Here is a 15,142-nt window from a genome sequence, read left to right as displayed (position 1 = left end):
AATATCTCACCCGCAAATTAGCTCTGGAGTTGTATTACAAAACCACCTTACTGAGCGATGCGGCATTGATAGCAGCATGAATCTCTTGCTCCGCGCCAGCTTCAAGAGGCAAAAGAGGTGGTCGAACAGTAGCGTGAGTCAGTATTCCCCGAGCTACAAGAGCATGCTTCAGTGCCACAGTACCCTCCATGTGAGATCCGCGGTGATAAACACTCTTAGTAACAGGCAACAGCTGATCATGGATTGCTCGCGCCTTCTTGTAGTCCTTGGCCTTGCCAGCTTTGATGAGTTCGATGAGGGGCTCGGGGGCAATGTTCCCGTATCCAACCAAAAATCCGTCAACATCAAATGAAGTGTGCAAAAGGTATTCATCATGGCAAGAGAGAATTTGCAGGTCAGGTCGTTGATCACGAATGATAGGAATTTCTGTGTCCCATCGGCGCATGTTGCGCACGCCATTCTTCATGGCGAAACAGCCGGGCTGAGCAGCGATATCCAACATCGTCTGTAGGTTGTAGGTGGCTTTTGTATTGTCGGGATATTGAAAGAGGATTAAGGGAAGGCCGGATACTTCATACACGCGGCGGTACCGGTCTTGGGGAGCACCGGGCTGGTATCCGAATCGCAGCCAGCCGTGGGAAGGGTAGAGCAAGCCAGCAGCTGCGCCAGCTTCTTTGGCTCGCTTGGCCTCCAAAGCGGCAACCTCGGTGCCTTCACCGGTGATGCCGGCGATGATGGGCACTTTGTTTCCAACGGACTTGACGAAAGCCTTGATGACTGCAACTTGTTCGTCGACGGTAAGGAAAGTGCCTTCGCCAGCGTGGCCGAGAACCACAAGGCCCTTCACTCCATCGATGTTGCCGAGCCAGGAGCCAAGACGTTGAATAGCTTCATAGTCCACTGCGCCATCTTCGGTGAAGGGAGTGACCGGGGCTGGGGTCAAACCACGCATATCAAAGCCGACCATTTTGATGGTTAAAGTAAAGATCAAGTGAATATCGAGGAAGATGTTGACTTGTGATTTGGACTTCCATTTTTGCGAGGATGGTCTCTTTTATCTCTTCCAGGAGCTGTTTGGTGTTTGCTTGACCTTGCTGAAGGGTTGAGGTCGGATTCCCGGATTCCCGGAAACGCGGGGGCTTGAAATATCACGGGTTCTGTTGTCCATTGACCCTCCAAGATTCCATCCGGACAAATCCGGACTCCTTGCGCTCGTATCCTCTCGACTAGACTTTCATTGTCCTGAAGCATTTATTACAAGAGCTCCTAAGAGCTCCGATGTTGGACGAGGACTTATGTTTATTGCTCCCAACATAGTCCATAGAAACAAAAGAAGTGTTAAATGAAGAAAAGAGGTCTATCAGATGAGCTGAAAGGCTATATTCTAATTTTATTCCACGTCCATCGCTTTAAAATAGTCTTTTGGCCGACGAAAGTACACAGTACCTGCAATGATATATCACAAAATCGGCATGCTAACAGGATTGGCATAATCAATATTTGCCTCCACACTCTCGATACGAGGGCTGCATGTTCCAAAGACCCGATCCCACACCCGTGTTTGCTTTCCATAGTTATGACTCTTCTTCCACCCCCGACGATGATGCAAATCATGGTCTTCAATCACCAACTCAGCATCAAACATCCGCATCAACCATGTCACAGGGTTAGGTGGAGACGCGTGAAGACGAAGACCGCTATGTCCAGCCAGCTCTGCAAATATAACATACATCTGACAAACGTGCCATTCGTAGAATCCCATCGGCATACCCATAAGTTTCATCGTGAACCATGTCATCAATGGAATACCGGCAATGTCGAAGAATTCTTGCTCCGAGTCTGCGTAGATTGTGAGCAGCGGGTTCGGGTGTTTCGTGAGGTGGTGGGTTCGGTGGAACTTCCAGAGACCGTTCACATCATGCATGACACGGTGGTACCAATAGAACCAAAAATCAAGGATGATGCCGTAAAGACTGATCTCAAAGAGCAGCCAAGCCCAGCTGAGTGAAGCGGGTGTTTTATTTGCATCGTAGGTGAGCCATACTGTCATCAGTGGACGCACAAACCCGGCCAGCATAACCGAGATTAGAGCCTTTGAAACTCCCACGTCGGGCACACCGTCTCGCTCGTGCTTGTCGCCGTCTAGGAACCCGTAGGTATGACCGAGCTCTCGGAGAGTCCGCAACTCGCGTGTCGTGAACAGTCTTGAGGCTTGGTAGTAGTAGAAGAAGGCGATGATCGGGTGGAAGTTGTATCCAGTGAAATAGGTAAAGAGCTGGTGGACCAGAAGTGGAACTCCTGAAGTGACAAGAACCCAGCGGTTTAAAGACCAGTCTGATATGTATGGTATTTTATCTTCCTTGGGATGGATAGGGACTTCTCTGTTGAGCTCGATGTGGTATACATTGACACGCTCGAAGATTTTGTGTGGTAGTTTCCACTGGTCTGGGTCCCATGTACGCCATGTGGATTTCATACTATCCATTGGATTTCGAGATGTGGCCATAATGAACAGTGGTAGGTCTTCCGGAGTTGTTCAAGAACAGACCAATTCTGAGCATATAGAGCATTTTTATCATTTTGTCGATCATTCCAATATTATATATGTATGACAGACCGAGGTCGGGGTTTGCGAAGTGCATGTGGTAAAGTGTAAGTAAGAAGTGAGTTTATTCTTTCCCTTCAGTCTATATGGGTGTCTATACTCCGTACCTACCTACTTTGGTAATGGTCGGATAGCATCAATAAGCTAAGTGGGGCCATACTCGACTCCGATTGGCTACTCGCAGAGGTTTCCCAAAGGGGTTTAGGTTGGTGGGGTGATCATCTACCTCAGTGTGATTCCGAGGTGCTTTGGCATCGACGGAGTAGACCTCACTTGGCCATAATGCCTAACTATCTGGATATTACCTAGGTACACGCCCTCTCCTCTAGGTTCTTGTGTTTAAATTAATTTCCATTGATCTCTAGTATTGTATATGTTAGCTTTTCCTTGGCCATAACCCAAAGCATGCCAAGTCACGGAATGGCCTGAGGCCTAAATTTAAGCATAAATTTAGTTCCAATGCTTTAAAACATATAAAGACGTAGGTAAAAAGTGTCTAGTACACATGGTAGAAGATGAATGGTATCACATTTATTGCGGGAAATCCACGAATGAATCATAGACATTGCATCAGAACCTGTTTCCCCGCAATACATTTGTCCCAAACTACCTTACATCCATCTGCCACAGCCAGACAACAGCCAACAATCAACAATCAAGCATTACCGGGAGATATAAATCCTTCAGTAACTGAAGATCAGTTACCCAATTCAGTCCATCATGTCTCTCGCAACCCTGGACGTGAGAATGCCCTTTGTCAACCCGTAACCCCGCTGACCCCATTCCAGACCACAGAGCACCCCAACCTCCCCGCCGTATCCACAACGCTCTTCAAAGCCAAGGCCGCTCGCAAGCTAACCTTTGAGAAAATTGGCGAGCACCTCGGTCGCAATGAAGTAGCTGCAGCTGCCATATTCTACGGCCAGGCCAAGGCATCGCCCGACGACATTGAAAAGCTGGCCGATCTGCTTCTCATCCCCCAACAGCCTTTGGAGGAACAACTCGGTGGCTTCCCCGATCGTGGTCGCTCTGTCGAAATGCCGCCCAAGGAACCCCTTATCTACCGACTGTATGAGATTGTGCAGAACTATGGCTATGCTTACAAGGCGGTTCTCAATGAGAAGTTTGGGGATGGGATTATGAGTGCTATCTCGTTTTCGACCAAGGTCGAGAAGGAGACTGATGAGGATGGTAATAACTGGGCTGTTATCACTCTTCGTGGTAAATGGTAAGCCTTCAACGGTTCTCTTTGCCTCCTGAACAATCACTAATGAGTGAATAGGTTGCCCTTCTCTCGATTCTAAACCTAAGGATGTTACTAAGTAGAAGGAGCTATTTGACATGGATTTTTTCGGTTCTTTACCTTAATTAACAAGCCTTGAAGTTCCTACCATGAGTGATAGAATTACAGGATGGTAAAAATAAGGTAGTCGCTACCTAAGTAGCATCCATGGATCTGACTAAAACTGGACTTTATAGTAGTCTCCTGGTTTCCAAAAAAATAAGCAAAGCGATCCAACATCATTGAAGCGTACATAAAAGCCTTGTGTATACAGTTACTTTGGATAGTCTGACACTCAGACGGCAGTTGCAGTATAGCTCGAGTGCCATGGCACCAAAGGGCAAAAGAGAAGGAAGAATAAATAAAAAGGAAGGAAGCCAGGGAAGGAAGAAGTGATAAGAAGAAAGCATCCCCAAACATGAACAAAAAAAGGTCCCCATTAATCTAGACCGTTCCTAGACCTCAGGAGGGTATGGACAGAGTCTGGTCTCTCTATGTCCATGGTCCTCTCCTCCGGCCATTCCCCTATACACCTCCACTCACCGTACTAACTACGGCCTCCCCCCCTAAGCAACGGGGGACTATACCCCCTCCGCCGGGGGGGGGGGGGGGGGTTGCCTAGTGTAGTGCTTCGGGAGAGCTTCAGCATATAGGAGTCCGACCGACAGTGGGGAGCAAGTAAAACCCGTTGCGACATCCTGGTGTGGGATGCCCCGGCCATAATACCGCTGGGCCACTGGGGAGGGGGGGGGCTGATTGAAAGATTAGTGCTTTTCTTCTTCATATAGGAGGAAAACTTAACGGCCAAGTCACTCGGGATCTTAAATCTTCGATTTAAATGACTTCCCAGTGTGACATGAGTTTCAAACTTTGAGTATAGTATCTACATATATGTTTGTATTTGTATCTCAATTTAGGAGAGAATCTGAGCACCGAAAGGTGGTGGTTGGCGGCTACTTTCAACTTCGGGTACATGCATATCAAGTCAAAAATGAGGCTATTCAGACACCCATTTTCGGAAGGAACGACGACGGTGTGAATCTATTGGAATCTCAAAGCCATGCGATCTACTCCTGGCCTCATCGAATTATTCGATGCTTTCTTTTTACTGGTGATCTACCTTTCTCCAATATATACCTAGGTATCACCCAATATCAAACCATCATGGCTTCTTACCTCCCATGCTTACATGCTTTGTCAAAGAGAAATCTTTTTGTTTGCCTCCAACGCCTTCCCTTTCCAATCAATTTTCTGATCTTCTCGTTCTCTTCATTCCTTTCTTTTGCCAACTTTCTTAATCCTATCCACCCTTCGTTGACGCGCGTCACTTCATCGTTTGACGACTCACCAAGGCTCTTTGCGATGGCAGAAGAAGTAGAGGGGGTACTTTGTACCTTCAAGAGCTGCAGGCTGAGATTCGACTCCGTCAGCGAGATGCAACACCATAAGTCCAATGCGGACAAGCATTCTTACTGCATGAAATGTGACCTTGACTTCCAGTCTCAGCAGACCCTCCATCTGCACAAGATTATGAGTGACCGTCACTTTGCCTGCCCCGAATGCTGTCTTGAGTTGCGCAGTGAGGCTGGTTTAGAAGTTCACATGAGAAACGTGAGTCTCCATCATTCTTCCAAGGTGTATTCTATAGAAACAAGAAACTGTACTAACGAACTATCCATTTTTTTTAGAACCACCATGAAGGTCGTGCAATCGCTTGCATGGGATGTGGTTGCAAATACAAGTCCGCTTCTGCAGTCATCAAACATATCGAAGACAAGGAATGCCCTGTTCTTAGCCTGCCAGAAAAGTCCCTCGAGGGCACCAACTATGACCTGCACGGCGCAACAAGCGTTCTGACCATGGGAAGAGACTCTCCTGGACCGCAGTCCTCGCCCTCTGATAGCTCCAGCGAGGACCCGGATACGGATGGTGGCGTTCTGCTGGATATCTCTACACCCCGCATGGAAGGAAAGCGCCCTGCTCGCGATACCGATGATGCAATTAATCCTCATGATAACTGGCCCGATCTGAGTGCTCCAGTGACCCCAGGTAAAGGACAAGGAGGAAGTACCAGTACCTCCACTGAATCGCCCGGGGGTGTTCTCCTCGATGATATTGTCAGTACCTCAGTGCTCCAGGATAATCCTTTCCTGTCTGCTCATGGGGCTACTGAGCAGTCGAGTGAGGCAGGACCCTCTGGTTCTACTCTCGTTGTCCAAGCAGCAGGCCCTTCTAGCTATGTTAAACCAACTCGCTGTCGAGCCACAGCTCACCGCAAGATCCAAGGCGTGGACCCCGAGAGCTTCTGGAACCATGAAAAGTCTCGCTACTACTGCAACTGCGGTTCGTCTTTCTTGTACGTCACCACGTTTGAGTATCATCTCACGATGGAGGACGAAACAATTAACGAGTAAGTACCTTCTTTTTCTGTTCGTGTATCTTGCAAAGAGATTATTACTAACAACCCTTCGTATAGTTGCCCTCGATGCTTCAAACGATTTAGGACCCTCGCCGCACTTGTCGCGCACATGGAAGCTCGATGGTCTAAGTGTGCTTTCCGTGTGACTACCGGCCAAATTGAACAGGAACTCAGTGAAGTTACTCGTGGTTTTGCCGATATCCCGCAGATGATTGGTGACGAAATGGAGGCCGGGGAGATCGCGTTCGATGTGAGTAGCCAGCCTGAGCACAATACTCCCAGTTCTTCGGAGGCAGGCATCGCATCTTTGAGTGCAGGTGATGTCTCTTCGAACCCTGAGGCCGTCTCTTCGAATGGAGATGATGTCTATTCCAACGCAGATGATGTTTCTTCGAATGCAGAGGCTGTATCTTCCAACGCCAGTCCCGTGTCTTCTAATGGAGGAGCCGTGTCTTCCAATGCAGGGGCCTTTCCCTCAAACGTGGATTCCCTAGTGGATGATCTTGAGGGACTTGTATTTTCCGATCCACACGACGAAGATGACGAGGAAGAACTTTGAGGGCGAAGTTTGAGATTGAGATCAGGGGGCGAGTTTCTGAGAATGAAATTTGAGGATGGTACCTGGCCTGGGGGTGAGATTGGAGGGTGAGCTTCAAGATTACCTACCACGGTTCTATGGATATTAATTCAGATCAAGGACGAATGGTGGGAGAATGATAGGGGAATCTCTCCACTTTTACATAGTTCCATAGCACAAATTGCCTTGATCAATATCCATTGTCCAGAGTAGAGACAGTATGCCTATTCCCAGTAGACCATGCAGACTCTAATAATTACTAAGGGATCAAAACGAGATTGAATTTCAATTTTCTCAGCTAGAAAAGCAAATAGGGTATGTGAGAGCTGTGTCCGGACTCAATTTTCACGCAACGGCTGCGGCAAACGCTAGAGACACATTAAGAATAGAAAGTAGAACAGCAATACCCCTCGAGCCCGGCTGATCCCCCACCACCCGATATCCCCCGTCCCAATCCCTCAAAGGGTGAATAATCGGACGAGACAAATACGCAACCCCGTCAAACGTAGAGAGAGGTGTCGAGGATATCGAAAGGACCAAGCGGACGGCGTGATCGAACCACCGCGCAACTAGCAGCAATTCTCACAGCACTCACAGCACTCGAAGCAGAGAAGACCGGCGCAACTAGATGAATGTCAGTTTTGTTTGGCGATATGTGGTTCGGACGTGTTTGACTTACAGGCCGCAGCAGATATCGCCGGCACCGCCACCACGCAGCTTCAGCATGTTCTCCTGGGTGTTCTGGAAGAGTATTAGTTGGGTTTGTTAAGGATATTTGGGGTAATTGGGTCTTGTATGGCATACAGGCTGCTCGATCACCATGCGGTCGGTGGAGGGTGCCTTTGGGCTGGTGGGCTGGTGGTTCTCGATGCTGGTAGCATCTGAGGTAGTGTTGGGAGTGGACTCCTTGGAGGAGAACCAGGAGATGAGACCGTTTGCAAACATGTTGATTGTTTGGTTGGAAGTTAGAGATGAAGTCAGATGGGGGAGTGGATGTGGTGAGGTAGAAAAGTCAAAGGAGGAAGTAAGCCCTGGAGTTTATAGTGTTGGGGTTTGGTAAGACGCACGTCTTGTATATAACCTCGACTTAAACACATAGGGTGAGATTGTTTACTCTGCCAATCATATATGGAGCTGAATTATGATCCTTGTTTCTATCTGTACTATATTGCATATTTAATATTTAAGGGTCCCTTGAGATAGAACTTCAGGTATTTTTAGATGTGGCTATGCATATTTCATATAGATCTGTATGAATCCCAGGCGTAGTATACATATTGTGTTGTTATTTTCTATTGTAGCCAGGACAGAGTGATTCCATTTGCTTAAGATAATATAATTATATTAATCATGCAAATATGGCTAAAATAAAGATCTTAAAAAAAAAGAAACTAAGTATATCAAAGAGAAAGCACCAATAACGAAGATGATCAACCCGAACCCTGCCAAGTATCCCGCCAAGCCCAACCTTCCAACCATAAATTTTCCTTGAACACCGCAACCTCCGCAATAACAACCAAATCAAAAATGGCAACCCCCACAACTCCAGACCTAAACGCAACCCGCGAAGCAGACTACAAACGCTTCAAAAACTATGCCGCTTACACATTCCTAATCGGCGCCCCGATCCTAATCGCCCTCCCACCACGCAAACTCGACCCACTCACCGTCCTGGTCCTCTGCTCCTTCGGCGCATCCGCAAACCACATCGTGCACGACCGCACAGGCCGCAGCATAATCGACCGGATCGACGCGCGAATCTCAAGCGCGCAGCGGTCATTCTCATCTCTGCCCAGCGAGCGCGCGCAGGAAATCCAAGAACGACTCCGGGCCGCGCGCGATGCGCAGCTCCGCCATGCTGAACATGAGCAGTTGAAGGCGCAGATTTTGTCGCTTTCGGATAAGCAGCGCCGGGCTCCCGATCCGGTTTTGAAGGAGGAGATTGAGAAGCTTAAGGCGAGACAGGCGCAGGAGGAGAGCGTTGTGCAGCGGGTTTGGATGGGTGGGGAGTCTGAGGGGTGGAAGGAGAGGAGGTTGAGAGAAGAGCAGAAGGCGCTTAGTGAGGGCAAGGGATATGGGGATTTGATTCAGGAGCATATTTGGGATGTTTGGACTTGGGGTGGGAAGGATGGGAAGGCTGGGGAGGGAGTTAAGGATGAGACGGTGGTTGAGAAGGAGGAGTGAGTTCTCGATGCTTGTGCTGTCTGTCTGTTTTCTGTGTCTTGTACAGCGTCTCTGTCTCTCTTTCTCCCCCCTCCCTTGATGTATTATATTTTGCTCTGCTTGCATTGGGGCTAGGTGTTTGGTTGTATTTTTGAATTCCACCTGCCAGGAATTTATCAGGCTGTTCGTGTTGGAAAAGGCTGTTATTGCTATATCTATGTACAATACATCCATTGGAACAAGCTGCATTTGGTCTACAATACCTAATCATTTCAGTGTATACATATGTAGCTATCCCAAAACGTATTGGTCCTTGACATCGTAGGGACGTCATCTATCGCGAAAGACCGGCTTTTGGCTTCATAATTTCTATTTCCAGTCAGTCTACGGTGTCTACAAGCTTACAGAACACAAAACCCAAGTGTAGAATAATATTTCTTCATTTTAAACTACATCCAAATTGTTCCCAAAACAAAGAGACTCTCCACGACCATGGCGTCGCGAGAGCTCCTTGATACATGACAAATTTCTCCAAGTATATCCCATCTGGAAAGCTGTAAGACCTCAATGACCATGGCATCGCGAGAGACTCACAAGCAAACCAAATCCAGTACATGAAAATGATCTCATATCCAACATCGATCCCAAGTATATCACTCCCCAGAAATAGATAAAACAAATCCAAGACATTCGAAAACGCCCAAAACAAATGATATCAAATAGCAAGACCTCCCATTCGAGCCGTGGGATGAAGATGAGTGGATGGCTTTTTTTTTTCTGTTGATGCTGATATTGATTTTCATGTTGATGCCGATGTTGATAGTGTGTTCACCCCGACGGGGCCATGGGAAAACCCGGCAAACTCCAATTGGGTGCTCGGTAAAAACCATGACCAGGCCTGCTTCTAAGTACAGGGTCCTTTGTTTCAATTCCTCCATTGCACATGTACCACTTTGGCTCCTTTTCCTGCACCGAGCTTCTTCCCGGTCTGTGGTCTGGTCCTCCCTGTGGACGGGGCAAGCGCCGCACCGTCGACACCAGGACCAGATGATGTTCGTATTGTCTGTCGTCTGTCGTCTGTTGATGGAGTCTTCTGTGCCCTGGTCTGGGTGGGTTGTCACCCGTCTTTGACGGGTCGTCCCCGATTGGAGGAACCCAGAGGTCTTGGGGCGGGTCCGAAGGTCGGTGGATGGTGACCGGTGGACATGAGTGTGACTCTATTGAGGACGACAGGCTGATGACGACTTGTTATTGTTTCTTCGTTCGGCGACTAGAACAGGGTTGGCTAGGCCGCTGTCTAGTAGGGCTCAGTTGGGGACGTAGCTAGGGTCAAGGTCGCTAGCTAGTCTAAGCATGGTCTCGGCCTGTGATGTTGTTAGAGAAAATAGTTACATTCAGCGTTTCCCTGGAGCTTTGGAGAAGCAATGATCTTGGGATGGACAGCTGGAGGGTGGAAAGTTGGGGGACGGAAAGAGGGACGACGGAAAGCAGGGTGATTGAAAGCAGATGTACCGAATGCAGGGTGAGTGAAAACAGGAGGATTAGCAGCAGGATGATGGAAAGCAGAGGTACGGAAAGCAGGGTGAGTAGAAATGGGAGGATGGGCAACAGGGTGATTGGAAGGAGAGGGACGAAAGGCAAGAGGATCCATAGTAGGTTCTGAGAAAGCACGGGGATTGAATTGGAAATGGGAAAGTGGGGGACTAACAATTTCTTTGACCGCAAGAGCACCCATTGTGAAGGCTTCGATCCTCTGTAGAGAGGTTAGTGCATGTTGCAATCCACTAGCTGCTTGCCAGAGATCACTCACTGGATCTGGAAGGGGTGGTGCGTCAGGCATCTCGATGTCATTCTATATTCAATGTTAGCAACTGATCTTTTACAAAATGGACATGGAGGTATCAACTTACTGGCTCATCTGATGGTGCCTCAACCATCTGAACGTCGATGTTGTACTGGCTCTGGAGACCCCGATGGTTGTTGTTGTTGTTGGATGGACGTCTCCGATTTCCATTTCGAGCTTGATTCTACAGTACATTGTTAGTATCAAATCATCAATGTGTGAAGGGGATAATGCGGGGAATGGGAGTACTTACAACGTTTGCCGGAACGGGACGAGTGAAGTTCGGGTTGTAATTCTTCCCCTTGTAGTTGGGGTTGAAGTTCTTGCCCTTATAATTGGGATTGCCGTTGTTGGCATTGCCAGTGCCATTGTTGGTAGGGTTGACATTGCCAGACCCGTTTTGATGATTGTCCCACTGGTTGTTGTGATTGCCATTGCCTTTCCATCGGTTGTTTCCGTTGCCGTTGGCATTGCCATTGTAGTTGTTGTTTCCACGGTAGTTTCGAGCACCTCCATAGCTCTGGTAAGATCTGGGCCCATTGGGCACGAAAGGTGCGTTGCCGTTTTGATTGTTGTTTCCACGGCTGTTTCGACCACCTCCATTGCCCTGGTAGGATCTTGGCCCAGAGGGCGCGGAAGAATGGGTGGTGTAATTCATCTTCTCGGGGTTCCGTATACCAAAGCTATGATGGGCGTTTGGACTACCACAGTCTGTTTCTTTGGAGAAGCTTCGTGCAAGCGGGGTCATTCGATTGAACTTCCAAAGGCCGGATTTCAACTTCGAAGAGGCCAAGCGGATGCTCTGTTTTTGGCTTGTTTTTTTCCCTTGGCTGGGCTTGTTTCTTCTCAACCCTTGTGGATTGTGGAATCCCTTTTTTTTTTTTTTTTTTGGATCTTGTTTTGGGGAGGAATGTCTATAGGTGCCTTCAGCTGGGATACTTCACCTCAAGAGGCCGGGGACTCTCGAAGTCCGACAATTAAAGACAACTCCCTGACCCTGGCAACTTGCGACAAAGTTGGCTGGGCGATTTGGTGGAGTGGAATACAGATCTTCTTCTTTGGAGGTAAGAGGGCCGAGTCTGTTTTGAGTACAGACGGCAAGGGTGGTCGAAAGATTGTTGTCGAAATATTGTTTGTCGATGGCCTCGGTGGCCAAGTTGATATGTCGGGTGGAGGAATGTATACCCAAAGAGGAAGGGTATAGACCTCGAAGAGGGGATGAGAGACACTTGCAAGGTAAATCCCGGATGTTGTGGTATGAGTTTTGATGATTGTGATATTTGGATGACCTTGGGGTGAGGTGAAGAAGGAAAGAAAAAAGAGGAGTCGAAGGTGCGCAGAGGGGGGTTTATAATACCAAGCTGTGCTACTAAACCAGTCTAGGAAATGTGCTGGGTTCGTCACCGGAGAGAATATATTGAATTTCCTTGGATTCGTAGAAGTTAATGTCTAAATAAGGGCAAGTTGATATTTCATCGTACTGGATCCCATGACATATGGGGGGAAGACCGTTATATGTCGTTATATGTCGAGCCTAAAAGGGAGTCGGATTGAGAAATAAAGGCAAACAATGGGCCATTGTTAGCGCCTCAAAGGGGGCGAACAAAGGAATTCAACTTCTGACAGAGGTCCTTGGTCATTTTCATCAGAGGTCCGGAGCTCAAGATGGGATCGGCCTGCTGTCGGACTTGGAGCGGTACATGGATATAGAAACAACTATAGTTAAGTCTCAGTACCATGCCTCGTCCGTGGAACACAGGCAAAGAAAAGCTTCGAAGTGTCTTGTGATTTTTGCTAGACTCATGTCATTCCAATACCAAAGAATAGCGGAAGAATAATTGGGTCGGAGCGCTTCAATGGAGGTGCTGGCAGCATTCTGTCGGGGCATCATGGGCACACGCCGAGTCAATAATGAAGACAGAATGTTAGTTCACCGAAACAATAAACTTAAACCCCGTCTTTATTAAGTATGGCAGATAATGGCATTCTTCCGACGTACAAGGCCATTGATATATACTTTGTCAACCACTATGCCCAATGCGGGACATAATGTCATTGTGACCATACATCTCGAGGATAACATCAAAAGCGCATAGAATATTCATGTCGCTATAAGACAATCCTGAAAATGAAGGAAAACGTGAGACCAGTAAACGAATCGAGAGGGGGAACTGGGCAAGCAAGTTGTAATATAATTCCTACCTCGGTCTGGCTGCAAGAAGCCCGTCTTAGATAGGTTGCAATCTCATATCTCCAACACCGTCCTCGAAACTCGTCTTCGGCCTTCTACTCGGCTAGAGTCTATTTTCAACTTGTCTCTACTGCTTGATCATGTCTTTTCACCTTAGACATTGTAAGAAAGTATGACTCAGCCAATAGGAGCGCAGAACTATATGCGCTAAACCTTACTCAGTAACGGGCTATACCCGATTTGGAATCGGCCGTGTGCTTCAAGTGATGCCAGTATAGCTGCTCTCCTTGCGAAGAGTTGGCAACTTGTTTGAATAAACCTCGGTTTGTTAGGATCTCCCGAAGCCGCTTATTGTGGCGGACCAAAGAATTGTCATATAACTCTACTCCTTATATTGGCATGTGACGTTTTATTCGCTCTCGCTCCCATTTTGTTCGGCGATTTTTTCTCGTTTATACTTCCAGTCTACCCTAGGTCCACTTGCATCAACCCCATACCTTACCCTTCTGACAAACGCCAGCAGAGACTACATAGATGGTCGCAACGTTTTGATTGATAAAATCTCTCCCGGGCAGCGATCAGCAGGTCAGAAATTAGGGACTATAACCGAGTAGTTGGGATATCTAAGAATAGGTTCAGTAAAAACTGTCCACAGTATCACTCAATGCAAGCATCATTGCCTCTTCCTCGAACTTTTAAAATCCGCCAGTACACGAACATCAAGCTCGACAGAAGCAACAAAAAAAAACCGAGTAACGGTCCAGCATCACTCATGGTCTCCTTCAGGCATTCCTTTTTAAGGCGATCTGCGTCGTTTCTTCTTTGGAGTGTCCGCGTCATTATCCATCAATTCACCATGTCTCTTATGTTCATTCTCCAGCCTGAGGCGTTTCTTCCGAGGCTTGGATGCAATAGACGATTCACCTTCATTCGACACGAGACTGTCACGCTTGCGTTTATCCGCTTTGGGGTTTTCTTTCTTCAAACGTTGCTCCTCCTTTATTTTCAGCCGTCGCTGGACTTCTGCTGAGATATCCTCTGTTCCAAGTGACGTTGACGTGAACTCTCCATCTTGCTCAGGTGTTGGCTGGGAGGAATAATCACGGTATCGTTTGGGTGCTCGTATTTCGTCCGCGCGCTCAGGACGTGCTGTGTCGTTGTCCCGAGAGATTCTGCGTCTTTTCTTGCGGGTATTGGCCTCTGTGTCAGTTGATTGTGTGGGGTTGGAGGAGCTGGAGGAGCTGGGTGTAGCGTTTTCTAAGGCCGTCATGTTAATTCTGTCTCGGTTGCTTTCTTCCTTCCGGGGTAGGAGTTTCGTGGGACTTACTGCTCATCTAAATAAATAACAGTCAGTGATATGATCAATGAAAAGGAAATTGAGCAGACTACTCACCATATGCTTCCTAGCTATCTTCAGCTGGTTCATCGCCAGTACTGTTTTGTTCACCATTGAGGACACGGTCTGGAACCCATTGACCTCCGGCGCAATCTGCTCCTTCACCATGCTCAGCATTTCGAGGTGGGAGCAGAGAACGGCCTCATGACGGGAGAAGATCTGGTTGCAAAGAAAAAGCCGGTTAGCTACAGCTCGCCCGGTTTGCGGCTTGCGCAACAAAAACATACCTCCGACCAAGGAACTGGCGTGCCATCTGGATTGGGAGTGGAATTTGGATTGGCGGGAACATCATGGACGACTTCGTCCTCCACTGTAGGATTCATGGCGGGCTTAGATTTGGGAGTCATGTTGAAATTGAAGATCGGCAGTTACTCCGCGCCAAGAGTTCAGTTCGGCTTCGCAGATGACGCGCTTCCGGGCTTTAGACTACACGACAGAAAGTGGGAAATAGTAGAAACGAGATACTTACTTGGATGTTTAGTTAGGATATGTTATTCATTCTGAATATACTAGTCCAAAGGTCTATTGTCTCTATTGTCTCTGTTGTTTATTTTCTATGTATTGTGCAGTGTCTCTATTGTCTATCGTATTTGCACTCAAGTCTATAGTCTCACTAGAATAGCTAGTAACTCCAAGGACTGATCCAAGAAACTGAAGGTAGTATAA

The 15,142-nt window shown here is 47.7% G+C and overlaps 8 protein-coding genes across 8 annotated transcripts; 3 read left to right on the top strand and 5 right to left on the bottom strand.

Annotated features, from left to right (window-relative positions):
- Positions 1-34: 34 nt before the first annotated feature.
- On the bottom strand, positions 35-967 carry N7455_009663 (dihydrodipicolinate synthase family protein; the record flags this gene model as incomplete). The annotated part of the gene is made up of 1 exon (XM_040962643.2): positions 35-967. One exon carries the CDS (start codon positions 965-967, stop codon positions 35-37), a length of 933 nt encoding a protein of 310 aa, XP_040806915.2.
- A 492-nt stretch (positions 968-1,459) lies between these two features.
- On the bottom strand, positions 1,460-2,506 carry N7455_009662 (sterol desaturase family protein; the record flags this gene model as incomplete). The annotated part of the gene is made up of 1 exon (XM_040962640.2): positions 1,460-2,506. One exon carries the CDS (start codon positions 2,504-2,506, stop codon positions 1,460-1,462), a length of 1,047 nt encoding a protein of 348 aa, XP_040806917.2.
- Positions 2,507-3,325: 819 nt separating this feature from the next.
- Positions 3,326-3,909, top strand: cyn1 (putative cyanate hydratase; the record flags this gene model as incomplete). Its single annotated transcript, XM_040962642.1, has 3 exons — positions 3,326-3,346; positions 3,394-3,833; positions 3,888-3,909. The coding sequence occupies 3 exons, from the start codon at positions 3,326-3,328 to the stop codon at positions 3,907-3,909; spliced, it is 483 nt and encodes a 160-aa protein (XP_040806916.1).
- Positions 3,910-5,051: 1,142 nt separating this feature from the next.
- On the top strand, positions 5,052-6,865 carry N7455_009660 (putative C2H2 finger domain protein; the record flags this gene model as incomplete). The annotated part of the gene is made up of 3 exons (XM_040954613.2): positions 5,052-5,498; positions 5,576-6,297; positions 6,364-6,865. 3 exons carry the CDS (start codon positions 5,052-5,054, stop codon positions 6,863-6,865), a joined length of 1,671 nt encoding a protein of 556 aa, XP_040814921.2.
- Positions 6,866-7,318: 453 nt separating this feature from the next.
- On the bottom strand, positions 7,319-7,850 carry N7455_009659 (uncharacterized protein). The gene is made up of 3 exons (XM_040954730.2): positions 7,688-7,850; positions 7,563-7,624; positions 7,319-7,507 (listed from the first exon to the last, which is right to left on the bottom strand). Exons 1-3 carry the CDS (start codon positions 7,826-7,828, stop codon positions 7,453-7,455), a joined length of 258 nt encoding a protein of 85 aa, XP_040814984.2. The 5' UTR covers positions 7,829-7,850; the 3' UTR covers positions 7,319-7,452.
- Positions 7,851-8,410: 560 nt separating this feature from the next.
- On the top strand, positions 8,411-9,067 carry N7455_009658 (uncharacterized protein; the record flags this gene model as incomplete). The annotated part of the gene is made up of 1 exon (XM_040954691.2): positions 8,411-9,067. The coding sequence occupies one exon, from the start codon at positions 8,411-8,413 to the stop codon at positions 9,065-9,067; it is 657 nt and encodes a 218-aa protein (XP_040814834.2).
- A 1,354-nt stretch (positions 9,068-10,421) lies between these two features.
- On the bottom strand, positions 10,422-11,637 carry N7455_009657 (uncharacterized protein; the record flags this gene model as incomplete). Its single annotated transcript, XM_040954557.2, has 4 exons — positions 10,422-10,799; positions 10,857-10,898; positions 10,957-11,073; positions 11,143-11,637. The coding sequence occupies 4 exons, from the start codon at positions 11,635-11,637 to the stop codon at positions 10,422-10,424; spliced, it is 1,032 nt and encodes a 343-aa protein (XP_040814952.2).
- A 2,239-nt stretch (positions 11,638-13,876) lies between these two features.
- N7455_009656 (uncharacterized protein) lies at positions 13,877-14,823 on the bottom strand (the record flags this gene model as incomplete). Its single annotated transcript, XM_040954607.2, has 4 exons — positions 13,877-14,337; positions 14,408-14,414; positions 14,474-14,635; positions 14,704-14,823. The coding sequence occupies 4 exons, from the start codon at positions 14,821-14,823 to the stop codon at positions 13,877-13,879; spliced, it is 750 nt and encodes a 249-aa protein (XP_040814926.1).
- Positions 14,824-15,142: the final 319 nt, after the last annotated feature.

The sequence above is a fragment of the Penicillium solitum genome (genome assembly GCF_028829755.1).
Source record: "Penicillium solitum strain IBT 25940 chromosome Unknown utg000008l_segment0_segment0, whole genome shotgun sequence".
NCBI classification, from domain to species: Eukaryota; Fungi; Ascomycota; class Eurotiomycetes; order Eurotiales; family Aspergillaceae; genus Penicillium; species Penicillium solitum.
This window is presented reverse-complemented; position numbering and strand designations above follow the sequence as displayed.